The 23,928-nt window shown below is 43.4% G+C and overlaps 1 protein-coding gene across 1 annotated transcript; it reads left to right on the forward strand.

Moving 5' to 3' along the window:
* The first annotated feature begins 2,264 nt into the window (after nucleotides 1-2,264).
* On the forward strand, nucleotides 2,265-21,749 carry LOC119298761. Its single transcript, XM_037576054.1, has 12 exons — nucleotides 2,265-2,592; nucleotides 2,665-2,820; nucleotides 2,899-3,051; nucleotides 3,192-3,355; nucleotides 3,752-4,030; nucleotides 4,123-4,253; nucleotides 4,479-4,596; nucleotides 4,701-4,793; nucleotides 20,597-20,674; nucleotides 20,778-20,865; nucleotides 20,949-21,017; nucleotides 21,280-21,749. The coding sequence occupies exons 1-11, from the start codon at nucleotides 2,343-2,345 to the stop codon at nucleotides 20,999-21,001; spliced, it is 1,563 nt and encodes a 520-aa protein (XP_037431951.1). The 5' UTR covers nucleotides 2,265-2,342; the 3' UTR covers nucleotides 21,002-21,017; nucleotides 21,280-21,749.
* The last annotated feature ends 2,179 nt before the right edge of the window (nucleotides 21,750-23,928 follow it).

Consider the following 23,928-nt stretch of genomic DNA (forward strand, 5'->3'; position numbering starts at 1 on the left):
GAGATGGCTTCAGTATTAGTCAAATAGGTTCAGAATTCACAAACTGCTTTCAGAAAAATATGCAGACCGACCATTGAAACTTGGCACATAGAAACTACAAAGAGAAGCTTCCTTGGCAAGTGCCCCGGAGCCCCTCAGCTCTTCCATGATGTGGAGGCTCGCCCGCCATCTTCCTTGAAAACTGGAGGTCCGGCCACATCGGACACTCCTCGGCATGGCATCCTTCTGCTGGTGTGTGGCTTGAACCCACAAATTGTTACTACTTACCAAGTTACCCCCAATGCAAAACCTAACGTTAGTGTATATTACTTCTAATCATTTTTTATCACACCCTCATGCATCATTAGAACCAAAAGAACATCAGCTAAAAAATAGAATCAGTGAACATGTACTTGTGAAAGAGAAAAAAAGCAAGATGAAACCAATATACAGTTTTTGAAGCCTTCCCAAGCCAACCAAGGCCATGCTGACGTTGATTGTTCCGTCTGCATCGCCATGGAAGTCGCATAGCCATCCTGCATTGCTACCCAACCCAATGCCTGGAACACACACAGGCCATCGTCGTGATCCTCCCAGCAGCTGGCATGTGATCTCCACACCAACCATAACTTCCGTCGTCTCCACTCCACCACATCTTGCGCCTGGTCTCTCGCCAACCAAGTTAACTTACTGACAGTCTCATCCCCTTCCAAGCGAGGGCCAGCACGCCCTTGCAAGCATCCGCACTGGAGTGTCCGACCATCCTGCGTTTCATTGGATCGAGCCCCTGGCAACCACCAGTATCGTGACTTCAGGGAGAGATAGGAGACGATGGTGCGGCGCCGGATCGGGAAGAGATGGGAAACGGGGCGGCGGTGCCGGGAGAGCTCCATGAACGGGATATGAGCCCACCCTCGCCGCAGCCACCGTGAACTGCCCTCGGATACGCCAACCCCGGCGCCGGGGGTGGCCCCTCCCCGTCGCTGATGTCACCGCCCAGCCGTCCGCCCCTAGCCCGGATTCCCGTCCTCGCACTCCTGAACATCCTCTCGATAACCGCACTGCTCCAGCATGGTCTCGAGCGTCCTCCGCCGTAGCTGCAGCTCCAGGGCCTCTGAGGCCGCCCTTCGCATATTCGCCGACGACATGGAGGCCGCAGGCTCCATCGAGAACCCTAGGCGCACGCGATGGATGGCGGCCGGCTGGCTTCAATTCGCGGCTGGGGAGGAAGAGGGACATAGGTTCGTAGGTTTCAGTCACGTTGGTTTTTCTTGCTTGTTTCTTTTGTGCGTGCAGAATCGTGGGGAATCCTCGGGGATTGTGCGATCGAGGTTTGGGAGTAGGAAGCGAAGATACCACCTACCAACTGAGTAGAGATCAGAAAAGGTAAGAATCAACGTGTTAGGAAAGTTAGGATTTGAATTGATTTCCATGAAAATGGGTTTTATTGTTTGTAACGTGATATCAATACCTGCCCGTTTGTGACATGCCTACCAACTGAGTAGAGATTAGAAAAGGTAAGAATCAATGTGTTAGGAAATTAGGATTTGAATTGATTTCCATGAAAACGGGTTTTATTGTTTGTAACATAATATCAATACCTGCCCGTTTGTGACATGCATGGTTAGAAAAGTTTGCAATTGTTAAGAAAGTTTTTAATGGGAGAGTGAAAAAAATCACCGTGAGGATATAATAATGGAAGGTGAGACAAAAATAAACCAGACGAAAAAAACGACGAAAAAAAATCTACGAAGGTTAACCTACGAAAAAAACCGGACGAAAGTGGTGGGACGAAAATTGACCGGTGGAGACTACCAACTGCTTCATTAGGAATAGAGATTCGATGTTTCTTTATTAATGAACTAGTCAATGTGTACTTGCAATGCATATTAATTAGGAAGTAAATCAATTGCATGAGGTTATTAAGTACACTATTATCTGTAGGATTAAATCAAGATAACAACGCTAAACGTGTTGAATACTCGTTACTGAAACAGTTTAGGTCGTTGGATTGACTTGGTTTGATGACCGAAGGTAGTTGAATCTATATATTTGATTTTTTTATGTCGGTATGGATATAGATATAGATAATTAGTGTTCAATTATTATTTGTCGGGTTAGATCGAGATTAGAGAGTTTCTTAAAGAAAAAAGATCGAGATTAGAGCAGGTCCTCTTCCAGGACTGACATGGTCGCCACATATGCGCGTCCTTAAAAAAAGACTTCTTCGATCAAAAAAAGGGGAAAATAGGTGGAAAAAAGAGACGCGGACCCACACACTCGACGCGGACGCGAGTCCATCGATCCCCAAACCGTCTGCCGGCCTCCCCGGTGCAGAGGCGGCGGCGCACGAGGCGAGAAAGATGCCGAGGGCCGTCAGGATCCGCGGCGACGAGCCGGAGACGGAGCGGAGAGCGAAGAGGCGAAACGTGGCAGGGGAGGAGGAGGAGGAAGGGACAGCTCTCCGCTCCACGAGCCCTAGATCTCCCGGCGACCGCGTGGATCGGAGGAGGAGGAGGAGGAGGAGGAGGAAGGGAGCTGTTCGGACTTCCCACCCAGAGATGCTCTTCGCGGTCTTCGAGCCTGACAAAGATCAATCAGAAGGAAAACAAGGTGATTTTCCCTCCACGTTCCAACATCTTATCCTCCTCGTCACGATGCTTACTCGTTCGTTGTCTTCTGTAGATCGTGTGTACGATGTGGACGAGTCGGTGACGGAGGAATCCTCCGATCCACCCAGCCCTCCGATCTACGAACCCTACATCCCCGACGAGCTGGTTGATGATCCGGACATACTCGCTGCCTTCGACTACGCCAAGGCCAATTACGAAGCAGAAAAGTGTAAAATCCCCATCCTTTTCTCTTCTTCTCATCGCTAATTTCCGGCCTGATGTTAACTTAATTGTCTTCTTTTGGTAGCTCGTCGAGCTAACCTCTTCACTATGGATCACTACGGTTATGAAGCACCTTCTTGCTTGTTCGATGACCATCGCTTTCTACCTATTCGTGAACGGGCAACGGGTGCAGTACTTCTTGCTGCTAAATCCGTCGTTTTACTGTCATCATTTCTAGGTGTGTATGTAACATCATAATTGCTTCTAAATTAGTACTTCCTCTGTTGAGTTAGTACAAAGTTGAGACACTTATTTTGGAACGGAGGGAGTACTATATGCTAGTCGACCAAATGTGTGTGACTTTTGGTTGCTTTGCAGGGAGTCAGCCACTCAACAAGTGTTGTGGTTTGTGGTTTCAAAGGAACGACAGAAGCAAAACCGCCCATGTTTTGACGTCTGCGCATCTCATTCGTGAAAAGAATCCCTCCGTGAAGAACCATTGGAAATCGCAGTGGATAGGAAAATATCATCGTGGCGCTGAGGTGACCTTCTTAACAACATTCACTAGTTGGCGTGTAGGAGCCTTGCACTTCTATACAAGGAAAACTAATAATTCAGCAGTCTATTTATTTACCCGCACGGCTCACTATTGATTGTTTTCATTTGTTTGTTTGTTTGTTTGTTTGTTCTCTCTATGATTAAATTATTTGTAATGCATCTGTTGCTAAACCGTAGACTAGTTACAAAGTAAGTGTGTCATCATCTTCAACTTTCCCAAAAGAGAAACTGGACTAGTATTTATTTATACACTCTGTGTACTAACAAAAGATTTTATTCTGCTGCTTGACTTTCATGATAGTTGACTTCTAAAAAATATTTTCGTCAATATAAGATCTCTAAAAAATGTAGCATCATAACTTTTACCACCGTTGTTTTAGGTCAATGTTCACTTCCTCGACAAAAGAGTTGTACCAGGCCAACTCGTCTATCTTCAGGAGCATTATGAACTTGCTCTTTATGAGGTTAAAGTGAATAAACCAGTTCAGCTGCCCACTTTTAATGACTGTGTGCGTTCTGGTAAAGATGTTTTTCGACTTGGAAGAGATGAAAATCTAGATCTGAAGATAACACATGGTATGGCAGCCTATGAGGTTCCATCTTGGTATGAAAGATGCCACTACATGTATTTTTGTCGTGATGCATCTAGTCGCAAACTGGTGCGTTATATCTCAAATTTATGTTTTTCTATTTCGATCTTGCTATCTTATTACTACAATCATAATATTTTATTACTCTTACTATGCTATAGCTTGCTGATGATGGAGGACCGATCATTGACTTAGAAGGGAAGGTTGTGGGTTTAGTTAATAATCATATCAATGAGACATTCATACCTTCGTCCATATTGCATAAGTGCTTCGATTTTTGGAGAAGATTCGAGTATGTATTTTCCTCATTTTCTCATAATTCTTTGTTACTACTTTTTTGTGATATACTTCGTCCGTTCCAAAATAAGTCGTGCTTTTAGTTCAAATTTGAACTAAAACCACGACACTTATTTTGGAATGAAGGAAGAAGTACTAATGTCTTGTAAGAGTAATCGTGTTATGATCTTTTTCTTAAATTTGTGTGATACTTATTTAGCCTTTGTTTTATTTCTTACAGTTGTATGCCTCGCCTTCATCTTGGAATGACGTTCACTTCAATCAAGCATTTAGATCCTATCTCTATTGAGAGAATGACTCGAGATCATAACATCGAGTCTGGTCTTATTGTTGAACAGGTATATATTGTGGTGCTTATTTTATTTTTTCTTTCACTTTTCTAATAGTTTCTTCTAAAACCATTTCTCATATGCATATTATGTTGTAATAATGCTAAAAATAGGTGTCTAAAGGATCGCATGCTGAGAAAATTGGAATTCGTGAGGGTGATGTTATTGAAAGCTTTAATGGAAAGTACATTTCTACTACAATCGAGGTATGTGTATTGTGTATTTATTGAATTTCACTTTTTTCTGCATCTAGGCTTAGTTACACTCTAATCCACCTTAGATTAATCTCCCGTGTCCTATAATCGGTAGCAAGTAATTTTGTATTCTTAATCAAATAATGACGTGCTCTTCAGAGTATCACCAAAGAACTAGAGGTCGGGGTAGACCGAATTTGACATGGGAGGAGTTCGTAAAGAGAGATCTGAAGGATTGGAGTATCACCAAAGAACTAGCTATGGACAGGGGTGCGTGGAAGCTTGCTATCCATGTGCCCGGACCATGAGTTGGTCGTGAGATCTTATGGGTTTCACCTCTAACCTATCCCAACTTGTTTGGGACTAAAGGCTTTGTAATGACGTGCTCTTTAGAGCACCTTCTTGATTCTTGGTTGGATAGGTCAACTTTCTGCACGGATGGTTATTCTCATTAGTTGGATCAGGCCACACCCATTGGTCAACCTCAAAGTAACCTCATGGTGCTTGTCATCTTAGTATTGAGCTTTCCCGGACTAAATTCCACTACAAAGTGCAAGTAGCTTGCTGACCCAATGATGTTGAGGGATGTAGACAAGCCTTGGTCCAAGAAATACTTCTCACTGTCGTGGTTTGTTTGCACTCAAAACGCGTGCCCCAGAGATATGGGTGCCAATGGCGCACTAGATGGACGATGTGAATCAACTCTCGTCCTTATGCAGCGACTTTGACGTGGCACGAGGCTATAAGGCGGCTGAAGAAGGCTACAACTCGATCCGCCTTGGTGTAACACAAACCCCAAACTTAAGGTGTCGCGGTCAACGATGAATTGCTTTCAGAAATTCTTCATGTGTTGTACTGGTGTCATCGTGAGTGTTGCTTCAGTTTGTCAAAGTCAGTTGTCGCTTGAGCCGACGAACGATGCCCCTCTTTTTTTAAGAGCGCCATTAGGGGTTATAGCCCTGAAGTCGCAAATGAACTTGCGGTAGTAGCCCACCAGTCCAAGGAATACATGCAAGACGATAATGGTTCATGGTGCCGGTCAATCCCTCACACTCTGAACCTTGGCAGGATCCATAGCTGCCCCCCTTTGCTGAGATGATGTGGCTTAACATGCCATTGTTTCATCCCAAAAAATGCACTTGGGCCGTTTAAGCGCCATCTGATGTTACTACATCAACTGGAATACATCATGCACATGGCGTAGGTGGTCAACCCAAGATTTGCTACAAATCAAGATATATTAAGAAACACGGGGACAAATCTTTGTAAGAAGGGCCAAAGGACGACATTCATCAAGTCTTGAAATGTCAATGTAGCGTTTGTCAAGCCGAAAGGCATGGCTAGAAACTCAGCCTCCCATGGGTGCAGGATGCTGTCTTGCGGGTGTCATTGACGTGCATTATGATTTGGTGGTATCCCGAGCGCAAGTCGAACTTAGTGAAATAGCAAGCGACCTTGAGTCCGTTGAGAAACTCGTCCACCAATGGGATGGGGAACTTGTCCTTGGGGGCGTGCTTATTGAGGGCGTAGTAGTTGATGCAGAAACTCCATGAGTCATCTTACTTCCTGACCAAAAGGATTGGGACTAAAATTCATAATGGCTCCTTCGAATCAATTCCTGATCTAGCATATTGGGGCATTGCTGCTCAATCTCGTCCTTTTGAGGTGTGATAGCGATATGGACGGACCACCGACGACGGTACTGAAAACCGTTAGTAGTCCCAATAGGGCAGAGCGCGTGACCGGAAGTACTAGAAGGGATCGCACATGGGGGTACCTAAGGTTCGGACCCTTGTCTTGGAGATAATACCCTACTCCCGCTTTTGTTTTGATTGATGTGGGGAAAACGCCTCGTGTGAGGGGGTTACAATATGCATGGAGATGTTGCTATTGAGACTATGACTAGATGTCAGATGGCTCAAACTACCCCTAGGAGTCGCCTTATAAAGGGAGACGAGTCCTTAAGTTACACGGTTTGCTTACCAACCTAGAGCCCCAATCGGATGGATAGTCTCTGACTTGCATCAAAGGTTCGGATCTTCTGGAAACAAGGGGGGCGCTTGGTGAGAGCCCCATGGGGTGGGCACCACCATATCGTGCACCGTCGGGTATGAGCCATCGGTGTTGTAGACCGTCAACCAGCATTGGAGCCACCCTTGTAAGGCACTACTAGGGAAAAGGCTAGCAGTAGCGCGGGTTTTAGGTATATCAGTAACGTGGGTTTTAGGTATATCAGTAGCGCGGGGACCGGCGCTACTAATAAGGCGCTACACCTAACACGTACCAGTAGCGCGTGCTCACCAGTGCTACTGCTACACAAGTGTAGCAGCAGCGCGCTTCATGAAAGCTCGCTACTGCTAATAGCTCTAGTGCTCTTTGCCTGGACGCGCTACTGCTATCGTGGCGTTGTTGCTAACTTTTCTCCACTCGCTATTGCTAATTTTAGTAGTTTTTGTTTTTTTCTGCATATTTGTTTTGTATTTGAACATGCTTTATAGAAGAATCTTTAGCAGATACAAATGTCATCATGATACACATACCAATGGCTGCGAGACAACAAACGTAATCATAGCATAAACATACAAATAGTCTCATCATAATCATCATCCAACACAAAGTGGTATCTCGTCATCATCTCGAAAATAGCGATACATGCAAGTCTCGAATACTTGCAACTACAACGTCATCCATCTAAACAATGGTATATGCGAGAAGAGCTATCACTATGAGTGAGAACGGAACTATGCAGTACATGAGGCGGCGGTTACGAGTCCTCTCTCGCGCTAGCGTGAACCTCAAGTAACTAGCTTCTCCTTCTTGTCTACATCCTCAACGACATAGCACCGCCATCTCGCCACCTCAAGAGGATGTACAATCATATGCAACAAAATATATTAGAGCAACACGAAAAAGAAAGGGTTAATTAGCAACTAGATGCAACATACAGTACGCAAACTAATTAACTAGAGGTGCGCAGGTCGTCGTACCCAAACAAACAAAGCAGTGTTATGCAAGTTCGGCAGGGACCGTGGACATCGCAAAGTTTCATCTCTATAGAAAGTATACAAGTTCAACCGACACGTATCATCATCATCGGCATCGTAAATCACTAGAAGTTCCATCCTTCCATATCATCGAGGATGGACCCTAGCTTCTTGAACGGCGTGAGGTCTTGACGTTGCATGCCTATGCGAGTTCGGACGTCAGCTCGTGATATTGGGCCGTGGTGGAACATCCCCTTCTCATCAATGACTTCTTTCATGATGATCGCCGCAATGTCCCTTTGGATGCGAAAGAAGTCATCTCTAAGTTTATAATCCGCTTCTCCATGAGAGTCTAGCCACTTGTGGATATGTTCATCATTTCTGCTTGTCATGCGAAGCTTTTGGTGATCCGTGTTGAACTCAATCATGAGATGGAGGATGTAGAATCCATCCTTCTTGCTTGGTTTTGGGACATGGATGCAGCAGAAGTTAGTTTTATGCGCAAAACCCATCTTCTTGTTCCTTTGTTTCCTGATCTGCATGTGGCCACCTCTAATACTGAAGCCTTGAAGAGCATCATCTAGAATATTCATTATGTGGGTGTAATCCTTCTTCTCGTAGTCTCTGGAAGGGTCGAAATACATGGCGTGGGAGACTCGCTGGTAAAGAACGATAAGGACGGCGCGCCCGTTGCTGCGGGGAGAAGATACCTCAAATTATTCTTCATATGAGCAGAAGGAATGATTGAAATGTACGCAAGGGTTGTCCGGAACTGACTTACTTTTGATGATAAGGCAGGAGGACAATTTCCTGGTCCTTATTCTGTACCATGAAGTTTTGGAGGTAGTCCCTAGCAGTTTCACGCTCAAAGACACCGAGACTCAAGAAAGACTCGTGCATGTAGTACGGATCCGCCACACAGATTTGCGAGACTTCTTCTCTCTTCATGACGGAGCTCATATGTAGCGCAAAAAGGCGGACGATTATAAAATCGAGACGCCTTGTCAGAAACATCTAAAAAATAGTCAAACCGCAGGAAGAACACCTCCGTGGGCTGTGTGTCGACGTAGCACTTCCCCTCAGGCACACGAGCCGCGTATGTCGGATATCCTGGATCCTTCGAGGCTACTAGGCTTTTCTCAGTCGACAACACAAGGTTGTGGAGTCCTTGAGATCCCCTGATAGTGCCTCCAGCGGTTTGACGGTAGCATTGGCTCGCCCGTGAGATGGAACATGGCCGCACCTTTCACGGGTACACGCTCTTCAGAATCCATCATCTGGCTGCTATGTGCTCTGACTTGTTTGGAGGCAGCTATCTTCCCCGATCTCTTCCTCTCCTTTTTCTTGGGCACACCTTCCAGACCCTTCCTTAACCTCTGCCCCAGTGTTCCCGGGCTAAGCACTGTACGGCCCTCGGCTAGTTGAGCCTGTGTTGAGGCGGCATCTTCAGGCGTGTCCTGTGAGGATTTCATGAAGAGAGACTTTTTGCAATCCCTGCTACGACCTTCCTGCCTGGGTAGATCATCCATATCCTCATTAGCATGCTGATAGCCCAATTCGTCATATGGTTGAGTCATCATATCTATGTCACAGTCATACGTGTTTGTATTGAGGAAACCCATTGGGTCGACCTCCGTCTCTTCATCCATTATATGTTCTACATGACCGATTACATCAGCCAGTACTATTGCACCCCCTTCATCACGTCGTCCGCCGCTCTCACCCGACACTACAAGAGCTGGTAATTGCGTAGGCGGGGTGGTGGTCTCCGCACATGGTTGTTGATGTGTGGTTATTGGTGTGCTCTCGGCCGGCTCCAGACGAATAAGATTCTTCGGCCATAGCAGCACCCAACCCTTGCAGTTTCCAATCCGCGGCGGGGTCTTGTCGTCCTCTCCCACAGGATATACTGGAGGAGGCAAATGCTCGTGCCCTGATTTCACACTGGACAAGCTAACCCTGAAGTGCCCAACAGGGATCGGTTGGTTGTGGAACGTGGGTTGCAAGGGGTTCATTATCATCCCCTTTCCCACGTCCACCTTCTGGCCTTTGATCAAGTAGAGTATGGTGCATGGGGTTTCTTCGGCCTGCAAACACATATGTCTATGGCGTAAAACATCTGAAAGGCAACGAAAATGGAATATTCTATGTTAGTGCGACATGTAATTACCGTGATGGCATCGAGCTCAGCCAAAGACGAAGGCCCACTTAGCACGCCAGAGACTGAGGACGGGCTGCTATGAGCGGGAGCGACTGCGAGAGGAGGCCCGGTTGCGTGAGCAAGTGATGGTGCGGTGGTGTTGTTGTTCATGGAGTTGCTCCCGACGAAACTGGGCAACGGGAAATCATGTACCGTCTTGTCTGGGTTTTCCTTGGTCCAGTTGATGATAGCTGGAACCAAGTTAGTAGCGAAATCATTTCTGCAGACAGTTACAGCTGCATTGACTGCTTGCAGTAACAACTCATTTTTCTCCTCAGCTGCTTTTTTGTCGACCGCAAGCTTCACCTTCTCGTCGATGTCCGCCTAACTAAACTTCTTTTTCTGCTTCTTGGCCTCCAGGCCCTCGTTGTAATACACCTTCCATGTGGCGCCGTCTCCAGCACCATGCACACGACCATATTGCGGCCGTTGGCCAAAGGGAGTCCCTTAAGTTCGTTCAAGGCCCGGTTGAGAGGGGTGTCCCACTTGGGCCTCATCGGAGAAGTAGGGCTTTCGGCTGCAAGCTGGTGTTGCTTCTCCTGTGGATCAACGCTCTCCACTGGCTTCCATCCTTGACGTGTCTCGGGCTTCTTCCTCTCCGTGTGCCAGCGCATTAGCTTTGCTTCCTTGGGATCTACTGTACGAAATACCGCTAGAGACGGGGAGTGATCGGTAAGTACCATACAACTTTCTAGGGACATTTCTTCCCGGCCTTCTTGTATCGAGAAGCATTGCACACCGGAAGGCTTGTTTTTTCCGCGTGCTCCTTCTGATAAATTATGCAATCATTGATGCATGCATGGTATCTAACATGCGGCGGATCAAGAGGGCACACAATCTTCTTGGCCTCATGAACACTACTAGCTAGGACATAGATTCCCCGCGGGAAGAACATCTTTTAGGTACTTGAGATGCTCATCGAGGCTAGTGTCGGTCCATTTGTTTTTAGCCTTCGTCTTCAGGAGTTGGAGCGTGAAACTCAAGCGGGTCACCTCAGGATTGCAACCATCATACAATGAAGTGTTCGAGTCTACCACCAGTTGCTCCAGCTTAGCCTCCTCTCTAGAAGCAGCTCTCTCAGTACTCGTCTCCTTGCGAAGTAGTGCTTGAACATGAGGGTCCCGCACGATTGAACTTAGTACTGACGAACTCTGCTGCGTGGAGTCCACGTTCTCTCCGCCGACATGTCCAGCCCCTTCTCCTCCGCCATGTCCGGCCCCTTCTCTGCTGCCATGTCCGGCCTATTCTCCGCCGCCATTATCGATCATCTCTTCGTCTTGCCCACGGTCGTCATTGGCTGCCCCGTCGGCGTCCTCAACATCATCATCCTCATCTTTAATTATCCACCGAGTATAGCCATCCATGAAACCGGTCATGAGCAGGTGCGCTTCGACACGACCTTCGTCATAGGGGTCGAGCCAAACTATTCCTTTGCATCTTCGACATGGACATAAAACCTTTGTCAGGTTATTTTCTTTCATGGCCTGCATCGCCGATCGCAACCACCTGTCCACCATTGTTCCACTGACCATCATGAACACCTGCACGGTAGTAATAAACAAATTGATTATAAAAATGCGTGCATGCATCAAAGTCATACAAAAATTTGGCATGACCTTCCCTAAAAATAGGACATATATGGATCTAGAGTTTGCCCGGAATTCGCCGAAACGGAAATAAATCGACATTTCGGCAAAACATAGGCAACTCAAAAGCATAATTCAGCGTCAACTCATGCCACACACACAATTTCCATCATATTTCCCAATTATCATATCACACACACACATACACATATTTCCATTTTGCAAAAGCATGAAAATTTAATCACCTCTAGCTACGAGATCGAGCACACGGTGTGGATGATGATGTAGGGAGATCAAAAGTGCACAAAGCTCTTCTTGACAAAGAAAGATCTAGTTAGGGGGCAAATAGGTCACTTAACTAAATGCTACATCTACCTAGCTAGCTAATTTGGGAGGATACAACTTCAACTAGTAAAGGGGGAAGGAAAAAAAGAAAGGAGATGCACTAATGGAGGTGGTGTAGTTAGCTAGGAGTAATGAAGAGAGAGAAAGGTAGGTAGAAGAGGGAGAGTAATGGGGGGAGAAGTATTGAGGAAGATGAAGAGTGAGAGAGGGAGGATGTGGGAGGTAGGGGAAAGGGGGGAGAGGAGATGGGAGGGGGAGGTGGAAAAAGGTGGTGGGTGGTGCCTCTTAGCAGCAGCGCGGGAGCAAAAACGCGCTACTGCTATGATCGTAGCAGCAGCGCGCTTTCCTATCACGCGCTACTGCTAAACGGGCCAACCGTGTGGACAATTTCAAAATTAGCAGCAACGGCGTGACTAAAAAGCGCGCTACTACTATGGCATTAGCAGTAGCGCGCTTCTTGACGCCGCGCTGCTGGTAAAGTTAGGTCGTTGTGTACTGTCGGTGGATTTTTGTAGCAGCGCGGTTTAAACATCACACGCTACTGCTAAATTTACATCAGTAGCGCGCTTTCCCTAACCACGCTGCTACTAATTAGCAGCATCGCCTCTTTTTGTGTCGCCTTACTGCTAAGATTCTATGTATAAGGTTTTCTCTAGTAGTGAAGAGGTAATGGGGCTATCACATCACCATGCTAAAGGTAATGTGCGCGGCTTGATGAACATGCCCTCAAAATCCTCTAGCGAGGTTGTTAGGAGGTCCTGCCCCTCACAAACAAGGGAACGAACGCCCAGGGTCGCCTCCCTGTGCAACGTGACTGCATGGTTATGATGCCAAAAGGACATGGTGAGCTTGGTGAGTCCCAACGAGCCCCTAGCCATTGCATGCCGAGCACCGTGTCGTAACTCTACAAAGGAAGGGTGTAGGAGTCGATGGTGAATGGTTGTGTGCCCACCAAGACTTCAAGGCTACAACAGATCCTACGACTGATGAGCTTGTTGCCATTGGCCACATGCTTGCGTGTTGGGAAAGCTCCATTTTGGTGCGCATGGTTGCCTGGTCTGATAGGAAATTGTGGGTGGAGCTAGAGTCAACAACAGCGATGAGGATGATTTCACGGATGACAACTGCCAACTACATCGTCGAGCTTTTGCGAATACCTGTGAGTGCGTGAAGGGAGACCTCTACATCCGCATCCTTCTCGATAGAGTCACCATCGTCCCTCTTAGGCACCCAGATAAAAAGTTTTCTTACAGTAGTGACAAGGTGTGAATTTGTTGGTCACCGTTGAAGCAAAGTTTGGCACGACGGTCGTTCATCTCTGTAGTCGTGAGGCGCTTGAAGGGCCTTCTACCTAGTGTGGCCCGCGTGATTCCTGAGGTTTCTATTTGTGCAGCCTTTGTAGGAGCAGTAAGGGCCGGGGTAGACGAGCGAGTGGGTTGAGAGGGTGGGTGTTCGGCAGTAGCCGATGGACCCTAGTCCTCGTCCTCTGTCTTGTCACAGTCTCACATGCCTGGGCTTGGTGCATTGTGTCTCTTGTGTCGCCTTATAAAGGGAGAAGAGTCCTAGGGTCACAAACTCTCCCAGGTAGCATGCTTTTTCTTAGACTTACGGGTGCATTAAATTGTGAAGCCTCTACTGGTTCACGGTGAACACACCTACTATTAGATTTGCCTGCCATCACTTGTGTACGACCATGGTTCAATCATGAAGTACAAAAACTGGATTATAAGTAAATTCAACCATGATTCAAATTACTTATCATATCAAGATATCTCAAAATCTGGGACACCCATATGACCAGAATTGCAATTAGATGGCTTAGATTAGTGTTTCTGTAGGATCAATGAGAGGGCTTGAAAGGCGCCTCATAACATTATCATCCAACATATTAATTTCCCAACTTGTATTATTTCCTAAGTTCATTTATTGGGACTATATACTGCTTTTGTGTTAATCACTAAGATATACTAAAAATTGAGTTGACTGGATCTGGATGTTTCAGTAATCTTATTAACCTTGTAAGTAAATTGCACTGTATACAAATGAAAGAAAATATGAGCTGCACTTTACTATTTAAAATGAGCTACAACTTAAAAAACTATCAGTTTTACGTAGATAGATATGAATGAAAAGTTTGGATCTTACAATACAATACGTAAGGTGAAATATTAGACCATAATGTCTCTGGCTAAAACAAAACTAAAAGCTATATGTATCCTAAACTGAACCTTTACATTCACGAATTTGCAAGGCCATCAACTTTGAATTCGTAACTTTCATAAAAACACAGATTTTCCTAATTGATGTCAGCTGAAGCTAATAACCTTCTCAACCATCTGAAAGAATTGTTTCATTTGTCCCATCCAGTTGAAAGAGGGGTGATACAATCGATCACTAACAGGTGAACACATAAGGAGAATAGGTTGAGGCGATAAAAACTACAATGCAAATAAAAATTAGCATACCAAATCTATCAGTAACAAAATGGAGCGGCAATATAAGAAGAGTCAATCACATAAAAATGTCGGTCAGTTAAATAAAAATGCTGCGAAGTGAGAAACATTACTGCTAAAAAAATTGGAAGACGCATGCAAAGATCAGCTTGAGTGGTACTTCAAGGAAAACAATAAATAGTTACACTCATGAATTCGTGATGCGGGACTCCAAATGAGAATGAAAGCAAACAACAAAATAAGTTCACGCTCTGAAAACATAGGTGAAGGTTGGCACTATAGTAGATAAATGTTTCTAGATTAATAAGTGGAATAAATCATTTCATCAACCGTTGAACAAAGGGGTCGTTATGTGCATAACTTTCATGTAGCTAATGGCGAATAAGATGGCAGGCGAACAACCATCTGAAAAAAATATCCACACATTATTCTTACCATATTTTTAATAACAATTTATTGATGTCAGAAGCCACAGGTATCTATACATTTCTCTGGCAGTTGGAAGAGAAACTGAGATCCACCAAGAGAGATATCATCCATACCTGTGAAAATCAGCAAATATGACCATCATGTACAATAATCGTGGGCTTTTTTTTAGAGAAAAAGGGCTTTCGGCCCCGGCTCCATTTTGTATTACCAAAATGAAACCACAACATTCAGACATCCTGTTACAAGCACGCGGGGGGGATCCAGCAACACACGCTGCCCCAGCAAGATAGAAGTTCTAGCCTCCACAGTAAAGTGCCAAAGAACAGCTATCAGCGATAGAGACTAAGCTCCAGCAAAACATAAAAGAACAAACATCTCGAAGGGAGAGGGAGAAAACTACAAAAGCGCTCGCCCAGATCTTATGCATTGCCGCAATCGAACAGCAACTCCGAGCACTTCAGGAGTCCTAGCCAGGGTCTGGCCACATCAGGAGGGGGGGTGCACGCGCTTCCTGCTCCATCTTTCTCACCAAGTACATCCCTCTTTCTTTTGCACCGCCTGAGCATCGGACCATCCAGCTGCTTAATATAGCAGCAGTTTTCCTCCTCAACACCTGCATCCCAAGCCAGGGAACATGTTTGAAGCAAATGTCATTGCGATGATTCCACATAGCCCAAAGGGCAGCAGAGTGTAACATGCAGTCTGCTGAGAGATTTTTGTGATTAAACCACCAAGCTAGCATGTTCTCAATGGACATACCAACTTGTTTTTTAGATATGTCAAAAATCCCTCTCCATAGCTCTATCGCAACAAAGCAGCCAAAAAATAAATGATCAATAGATTCAGATTCTCCACAAAAAAGGCAGGTAGCGTCATCTACATGCTGTCTTTTTTGCAGATTGTCTCTTGTTAAAAGTTTGTTTTTGGCCACGAGCCAGAGAAATATCTGGACCCTAAGGGGAATGTTAATTTTCCAAATAATTGTAAGGTTGGCCGGATCAATTCCCCTAAAGTTGATAAAGTTGTAAAAAGATTTGACAGTAAAGACACCTTTGGCTTCAAAATTCCAGCGCATGGTGTCTTCAACGTCATTTAATTTTACATTAGCCACTCGGCTGAACAAATCGTCCCACTCTGCTAGAAGCTTATGGGTGAAACACCTTCTAAAAGTAATTTTTAGATTGGTGCCATCCCAGACCTCACTAACAGAAACATTGTGGTCGTTGGCAATAGAGTATAGCTCCCAATATTGGGTAGCTAGGGTAGTATGTCCCAGCCACTGGTCTTCCCAAAATCTAATATTCTTGCCATTCCCCACTATCCAGGAATATCCTACATTGGCAGCTTTAGCAGCCCGTAGTATTCCTTTCCAAAATGGGGAGGCACCATTTCCGGGCAAGTAAAAATATTAGGGCTGTGGGTCTTATACTTGGCATCAATAATTTGTTTTCAAATTTTGCCCTCATCCAGGAAATATCTCCTGATCCAAGAGGCTAAAAGACATAAATTCATATCAGCAATATTAGGAATACCCATACCCCCATGCTGCTTTTGTAAGGTTACATTACCCCAGGCAGCAAGATGATATTTAAAATGACCCTCATAATCGTCCCAAAAGCAGTGAGCTAGTTGAGAATTAATCAGTTTGATGGCCCATTTTCAGAATTTAATAATCCCCATAAGATAACTAGGGATAGTGGATAAGCAAGTTTTCACTAATGTGAGTCTTTTGCCCGAAGACAGAAGTCTCCCCCTCCATCCAGCCCCTCTCTTGATAATCTTATCAACAGTAGGTTGAAGCTCACTTTTCTTAAGCTTCCTGTGATGAAGAGGAGCACCTAAATATTTAATAGGGAACTCACTCAATTTGCAACCAAGTATTTGTGCAAAGATATTGGCATCATCCTCATTGATATTAATGGGAACCAGGTCACATTTATGAAAATTAATCCGCATGCCAGATAGATGTTCAAAGCAGGAAAGTAACCACTTAAGGTTTTTCGCATGGGATTTATTATTGCTGAGGAAAAGTAATGTGTCATCCGCATATTGCATACTAATGATGCCAGCAGGATTGGAACTAGGGAAGAGGCCTTCCAGGATATTATTTCTGGAGGCTTTAATAAGAATTTTTGTAAAAACATCAGCTACTAGGTTGAAAAGCAAAGGGGAATAGGGGTCCCCTTGCCTCACTCCTTTGCCCGCAATAAAAAAATCACTATTCCTATTATTGATAGTGACCCCAACAGAACCTTTGTATAAGAGAGATTTAACTTTCCTCATCCAGTTAGTACTAAACCCTCTATTATACATCATGTCTATCAGGAACTCTCTGTTAATCATGTCGTAAGCTTTCTCGTAGTCTAGTTTAAACACAAAACCAGTCTGCTTGCTAGAGTGAACAGAATGAATAATTTCATGGGCTGCAATAATGCTCTCAGCTATATACCTGCCTTTTATAAAGGCTGTCTGATTCACAGAAATTAAATCTTTGCAAATGTGTCCAAATTTATTCGCGGCACACTTGGCAAAGATCTTGAAACTACAATTAATCATAGCAAGAGGCCTAAATTTCTCCATCTTAGTGGCATCAGCCTCTTTAGGTACTAGAGTAAGTAAAGAGAAATTGAGCCTATACAGGTCTAGCTCACCTTTCTCCCAATCATCAAATAAAGCAAATAGATCACCTTTAATAAGGTCCCAAAATTGTTGATAAAATGAAAAAGGAAAGCCATCTGGCCCAGGAGCTCCTTCAGCATATGAGCCAAAGACAACATCCTTTATCTCCTTTTCTGAGAAGGGGGTATCCAAAATGCAATTATGTGCATCAGTCACCCTCTCTCCATCTTCCCAAAAATCATTTTTCAGGTTAATGTTGATTTTATCTTAGTAGCCAAAAAGAGTTTTGTAGAAGTTCACAGCATAATCGTGGGCTTCTATGTCAGTAAAATAATTCTGAATTTTGAAAACAGCAAATATGACCATCAGCAAATAGGATCACCGCAGCAATCTTCTTTGTTGATTCTGAATTTTGAATTGTAACTAAAGAATAGACAACATGTAGAATGGGGAGGTTCCGGTTGGTGAATATAAATGTTCAAATTGCACTATTTTCCACATGGTCATCTGGCGACCTTTTTTACAGCTCCATGTAGGGAACCTGGTCGTAACTCGTAAGCAGGCACAGATTGATACTACATGTACTCTTCTCTAAAACAAACCCTACAACTTCAAGCATGAGAAATTAGGATGTACGTATGCAAAAAGAAAAAGAAAAAGAGTTCTTGTCAGTGGTTTGCTTTATGATCTGAATTTCTAATCAAACAAAAGTTCATTGCAGTTTCTACAGAGATTTGTTTTTACCATTAACCGGTATGTGCCAAATGGAAAGCTCTAGCACATATTACGATTCCGAGTCGTTACAGAAGTGCCAGAAAATCATAGCTATAAGAAAAAAGTGCATTGCCTGTACATATAATGAATTGTGAATAAATTATTGTCTTATTTAATATTTACACGTAAATGCAGATGTTATATTTTTGGCTAGTGTAATAGATTTCTTGCACAATTAATACTTACTTACTTACTTACGAAGCCTTTTATCCCAAACAAGTTGGGGTAGGCTAGATATGAAACCCTTTCACGAGGACTTCCCAAGAGGTCACCCATCCTAGTACTACTCTCGCCCAAATGGGTTTCATACCCAAAAGACTGGCTAGTTTTTACGGTTGGCTCGCCAAGCCTATCACAACCCTTAGATATGAAACCCTTTCACGAGGACTTCCTAGGAGGTCACCCATCCTAGTACTATTCTCGCTCAAATGGGTTTCATACCTATGGGACTGGCTAGTTTTTACGTTGGCTCGCCAAGCCTATCACAACCCTCCTCCTTTACCCGGGCTTGGGACCGGCTATGCCTAGAAGACATAGGCGGAGTTATTTCTTGCACAATTAATGTCATACCCAAAAGGAAGTTAACAAAATATCTGATACTACAAAAGTTTTGACTGATGTGAGCAATTATTCTTTACAGAAACTGTGACTATTACCTTCTAGGTACAAAAGTAGGAGATGTATCATTAGGTTGAAAAGAATAAACTTACCTATATAACCAGCCATTGACACTACCAGATACAAAAAATGCTCACCAAAGAAAACAGAAGTGAGGATATTCTAAATTGCATTTAACGCAAACCAACTGGCATACTGTTTAGAAGGGAGTGAAAAGATGTGTTTTAGGTACCCAGAGTTGATGTTCAAAAAAAATATCAGGTTATTAGATAATTTTATCCATATCTTAGGTACTAATCCTTTATATATCTTTGAGTCCAGGATATATTAGCATGCAAGAGAAAGAAACCTGAGCTTCTAAAATGCTAAATGAGGATTGCTCCTTCAGATCATTACATTTGTCAGCAGAAAAAGTTGGAAGAACAAATACCAAATGGATAATCCATGAGATTCTCCAAGTAAATATGCGACAACATTACACCTTATGACAATACACTTGTATTAAATAATCAATAACAAGAACTCAAGCTCACCAAAATAAGTAAAAATATACTGCTCCTGCAGTGAACACAGATGGAATACCTGATTAATTATCATGGCTGGTGTAGAACCTATGAACCGAAGTCTACTCTTGTAGTTCAATTGCCGAAAGAGGCAAAATTACAACACTATTTTATTAAAGGAGAATATGTTAAAATTATTATCACAACCAGAAAATATAATAGGACAGTGGAAAGATAGAAAATGCATGTACTGTGAGAAGACACTCACAGAAGCTAAGATAGGAGTGACACTGAGCTGTCAAATATTGACATTCTTTTTATTCAGCATTTCATGCTATGCTTTCTAGGTTCGTGGTACAGTTATATGAAGAAAGTTCCTTGCTTAATCAAGGGACCATACATTCTCATGTTGTGCATGTTCTCACCAACCTGAAAGCAATCAAGCATCATGTGCGCAGAGCTCGCTGCTCCCCTTGTCACCTTCACTGTCACCTTGCCAACAGGGTTGTTCTCCTTGTTCCGTGGATTGTATGCAAGAGCAGGAGCCTATCTACATTTGAGGCACGTGTTCTTTCCAACCATCAGCTACCTCTGATGCTCAGACCTCACCTTGAGCACCGGCTGTCATAATTCTCCGTAGGCTGCGTGCTGCTCCCTTGAGTTCTTGGTGTGCTTCAGTTTATTAGAGATTGAAAAGTAGATCTGCTCCCTTGTGTTTTCTGTTGCGTGCTGTCTGTTGTAGTGTCGTGTAGCTGTGCCTCCTATAACCCCAAACTCTGTTATCTTTGCATAATAAAGTTTCAGCTGGGGCAGAGCCGCACCCTTGATCTGCTCGAAAAAGAGGCATAATTAATTTTATTTCCATCTACTGAAACGTATTCCTGGGAACCATAGAACGCACATGAAGCATGAAATTCTCACGATCCAAACTGGCATCCAACAATTCGATCCAATCATCAATAAATCCTCAAATATGGAGTATGTTCTTTCAAAGGAAGTATATAATATTTGTTCATTTGATATTACAGAGTTTGTAATATGGATCATGGAGTATGCTAGTTTAGTGGAGGTGCTTTTGATATGAAATATCTTTAGAGTTGTAGACATTATATATTTCAAAAATCACACAACAAGGATCTTTATGAAATATCTTTAGAGTTGTAGCCATCTTGTATTTAAAAAATCACAGAACAAGAAAGAATCTCTTGTGAGGGAGAGGGAGAGGTGCGAGGGTCAGTACACTTGGTTGTAGGGTATATTCTCTATATTTTTAATGTGACACTCGACTTTTGCAATTTCGCCAGTTGGAGCAGATGTTGATAGACATATGCTGGGAACATTTTGATCAAGGAAAAGATTTATATGCTGAAAAAGATGTTTCGGTAAGTTATTTCTATATTGTAACTATGAATAACTTAATTCATGCCGACCATAGCACTACGAAAAAGATGTTTCGGTATGTTAATTCTATGGATTACTTTATAGGTGAAAATATTTGATGCCATCAAACATCGCCGGAGAACTAGAAACTTGACTGTAATTGTATCGGATCTTGGAGAAGACATTGTGAAAGGTAAACATGTCTCTATTATAAGTCATATTTCACAGGAGCCAAAGATACATCTACTCTAATTGTGATGTTTTTATTTGTTGTAGGCACTTACCCTATCATGGGTAAAGAAGCCATGCCAGTCTCTTATGATTCTTGAGCTTGGCCTGAGAGAGGTAAACATCTTCCTTTTTAACATAGTTTAGATTCAACATGTTTGAACTCAAATTCTAAGGTTGTAGAGGAGATTGTTCTGTGCGGTAAACAACTTCATGAAGAAATCATTTGTTATTTCTCTTATCTCATTCTGTTTGCATTGGAAAAACACACACTATTTTGATCAATCTTTAGCTGGCAATTTAACCACTGATCGCTAGCGAAGCATGCTCTTCAAAGTTGTGTCTAACCGAACCTTGATGCTTTTTTTTGTTTGTGTAGGTGCTTGCCTGCTGCTGGCCTTCATGGACGAGTCATTGGAAAAAAAACTTTGCCTGCCAATTGCAAATTCAAGTTCGACATAATCTTTGTGTGTCTGTGTTCCCAGACAAAAACTTCAAATTGTGCATGCCTTTGGAACGGTAGAAGCAGCTTAGTTTAGAGCATAACCTGCATGCTAGAGCAGGTTAGAACCTGTATATTACTGGCTACTACTTATTTTGAGTCTTGTGAAACTCACATCCTATCCTTATGCAAGTGAAGCTGCCGTGGATGATGAATTGAACCCGGTAATTATGCTAGTGTAATGTTTAGACTGCAGAAGCAGAATAGCTTAGGGATTACTGGCTACTACTCCGTAATTGTTTTCAGTTCGGTGAGACTCACATCCTGTCTGTACGCTGTGGATGATGAATTGAAGCTGGAAGTTGGTAACAATGCTAGAGCGAAATGTTTGCTACATTGAGAATTCATTCCCGTTGTGTGTATGTGCACCCTTGCTGTGCAGGGTAAAACAGAGCAAGAGTCTCTAATTTCACCAAGCTCCCTAATTCTGGAACCCTCTCATTTAACCGAGGTCTTCAATTTGAGATTGCGTGCACAATTTCAACTGCGGCGAATGATTACCGAGGAGGGACCTCAGCAGCCTGCAGGCAACCATGTAAGAGGACTTGCGCTTGCACCCACCAGGACCTTTACTCCTCCCACACTAGTCCACGGGTTAACGGATATGACATATTCGCCAAAACATGTACCTCTAAAGTTAGTATAAAGTTGGATCATTTATTTTGAAACAGAGGGGTACCATTGTAAACGGTTGGGCCATTGGGAGAGAAGACATGATTTCATGCCGGAGAGGTTTTCCTACCACAAGGTCAATATTTTAAGTACTTGCCATTTGGATCCGGACAAAGGATGGGCCCCAGGCAAATTTGGCGCTCGCTACCATGAAGATTATGCTAGTAAATCTCATGTACCATTTCGACTGGGAGAGTCCCAATGGGAAAGAGGGAGTAAAATGCATAGAAACGCCCGTCATGTCACGATAGCCGAAAAACATCCCTTTACGATTCGTGGTATTGTGCACCAAATCGAATTTCTGACAATGGCAAAAACACTGACCTACTTTTTGAGCACGTTTTGACTGGCTGATCCCTCTCAGGCCAACAATGGTGACGGTGTGGCGCTAACGGCCGTTGATTGCTCTGTCGGAAGCAGCTAGGTCGGAACGAACATGAGCTCTCTCTCTCTCTCTCTCTCACACACACACACACACACACACACACGCGCACGCACGCACGCACGCCCGTGCCCGCCCGCCCGCCCGCACGCACACACAAATGAATGTTGCTGTCCTGTTTGAGTGAAGTGAATTTATTGAATTTTGCTGTCCTGTTTGACTGAATTTAGGGTTTTGAAAATAGGGATTAAGTCTATCTAATTTGTAGTTTGTGAATGATGCTTTGAAATGAGTACTCATTTAGAAATGTTGATGCAATATTGATCTTCAATTGCTAACTGAAGTTTATACTTTTCATTTGTAGTTTGGAACATGCTAGCGTTTGGAATTTGACGTTCCAATTCTATGATAGGGATATGATGTCTACTACACAACTTATTCTTGTAAACTCGTGTTAGGCCTCCAAGCGTAGAGTTTTATAGGACAGTAGCATTTTTCTCTCAAGTGGATGACCAAAGGATTATCAATCCGTGGAAGGCGTAGGATGAAGATGGTCTCTCTCAAACAACCCTGCAATCAAATACAAGAAATCTCGTGTGTCCCCAACACACCCAATACAATGGCAAATTGTATAGGTGCACTAGTTCGGCGAAGAGATGGTGATACAAGTGTAGTATGGGTAGTAGATATAGGTTTTTGTAATATGAAAAATATAAAAACAACAAGGTAGGAAGTGATAAAATGAAGCACAAACAGTATTGCAATATTCGAAAACAAGGCCTAGGGTTCATACTTTCACTAGTGCAATATCTCAACAGTGTTAACATAATTGAATCATATAACCATCCCTCGACGTGCGATAAAGAATCACTCCAAAGTTCTTATCTAGCGGAGAACCTAAGAGAAAATTGTTTGTAGGGTACAAAACCACCTCAAAGTTATCATTTCCGATCAATCTATTGAGGTATTCCTATAAGTGTCACGAATAGCCCTAGAGTTCGTACTAAAATAACACCATATGATACACATCAACCAACTCTAATGTCACCCACATAATCCAATGTCACCATAAGTATCCATGAGTCAATTATACGATATACATCAAGCAATTTCAGATTCATAATATTGAATCCAACACAAAGAACTTCCAAGAGTGCCCCAAGATTTCTACCGAAGAAAGTAGGACGAAAACGTGCATCAAGCCTTATGCATAGATTACCCCAATGTCACCTCAGGAATCCGCGAGTTGAGTGCCAAAACATATATCAAGTGAATCAATATAATACTCCATTGTCACCATGGGTGTTCATATGCAAGACATACATCAAGTGTTCTCAAATCCATAAAAGTATTCAATCCTGTAAGTGCATCTAATGCCATCCCTAGTTGGTTTTGGAGTATTGACGACAAACTTGGTTGAGAGACTAATGTGTTTGTGAGAATTGCAGGTAACACAGGTAGTAGTCCCATAT

This window comes from Triticum dicoccoides, chromosome 5A, assembly GCF_002162155.2.
Source record: "Triticum dicoccoides isolate Atlit2015 ecotype Zavitan chromosome 5A, WEW_v2.0, whole genome shotgun sequence".
NCBI classification, from domain to species: Eukaryota; Viridiplantae; Streptophyta; class Magnoliopsida; order Poales; family Poaceae; genus Triticum; species Triticum dicoccoides.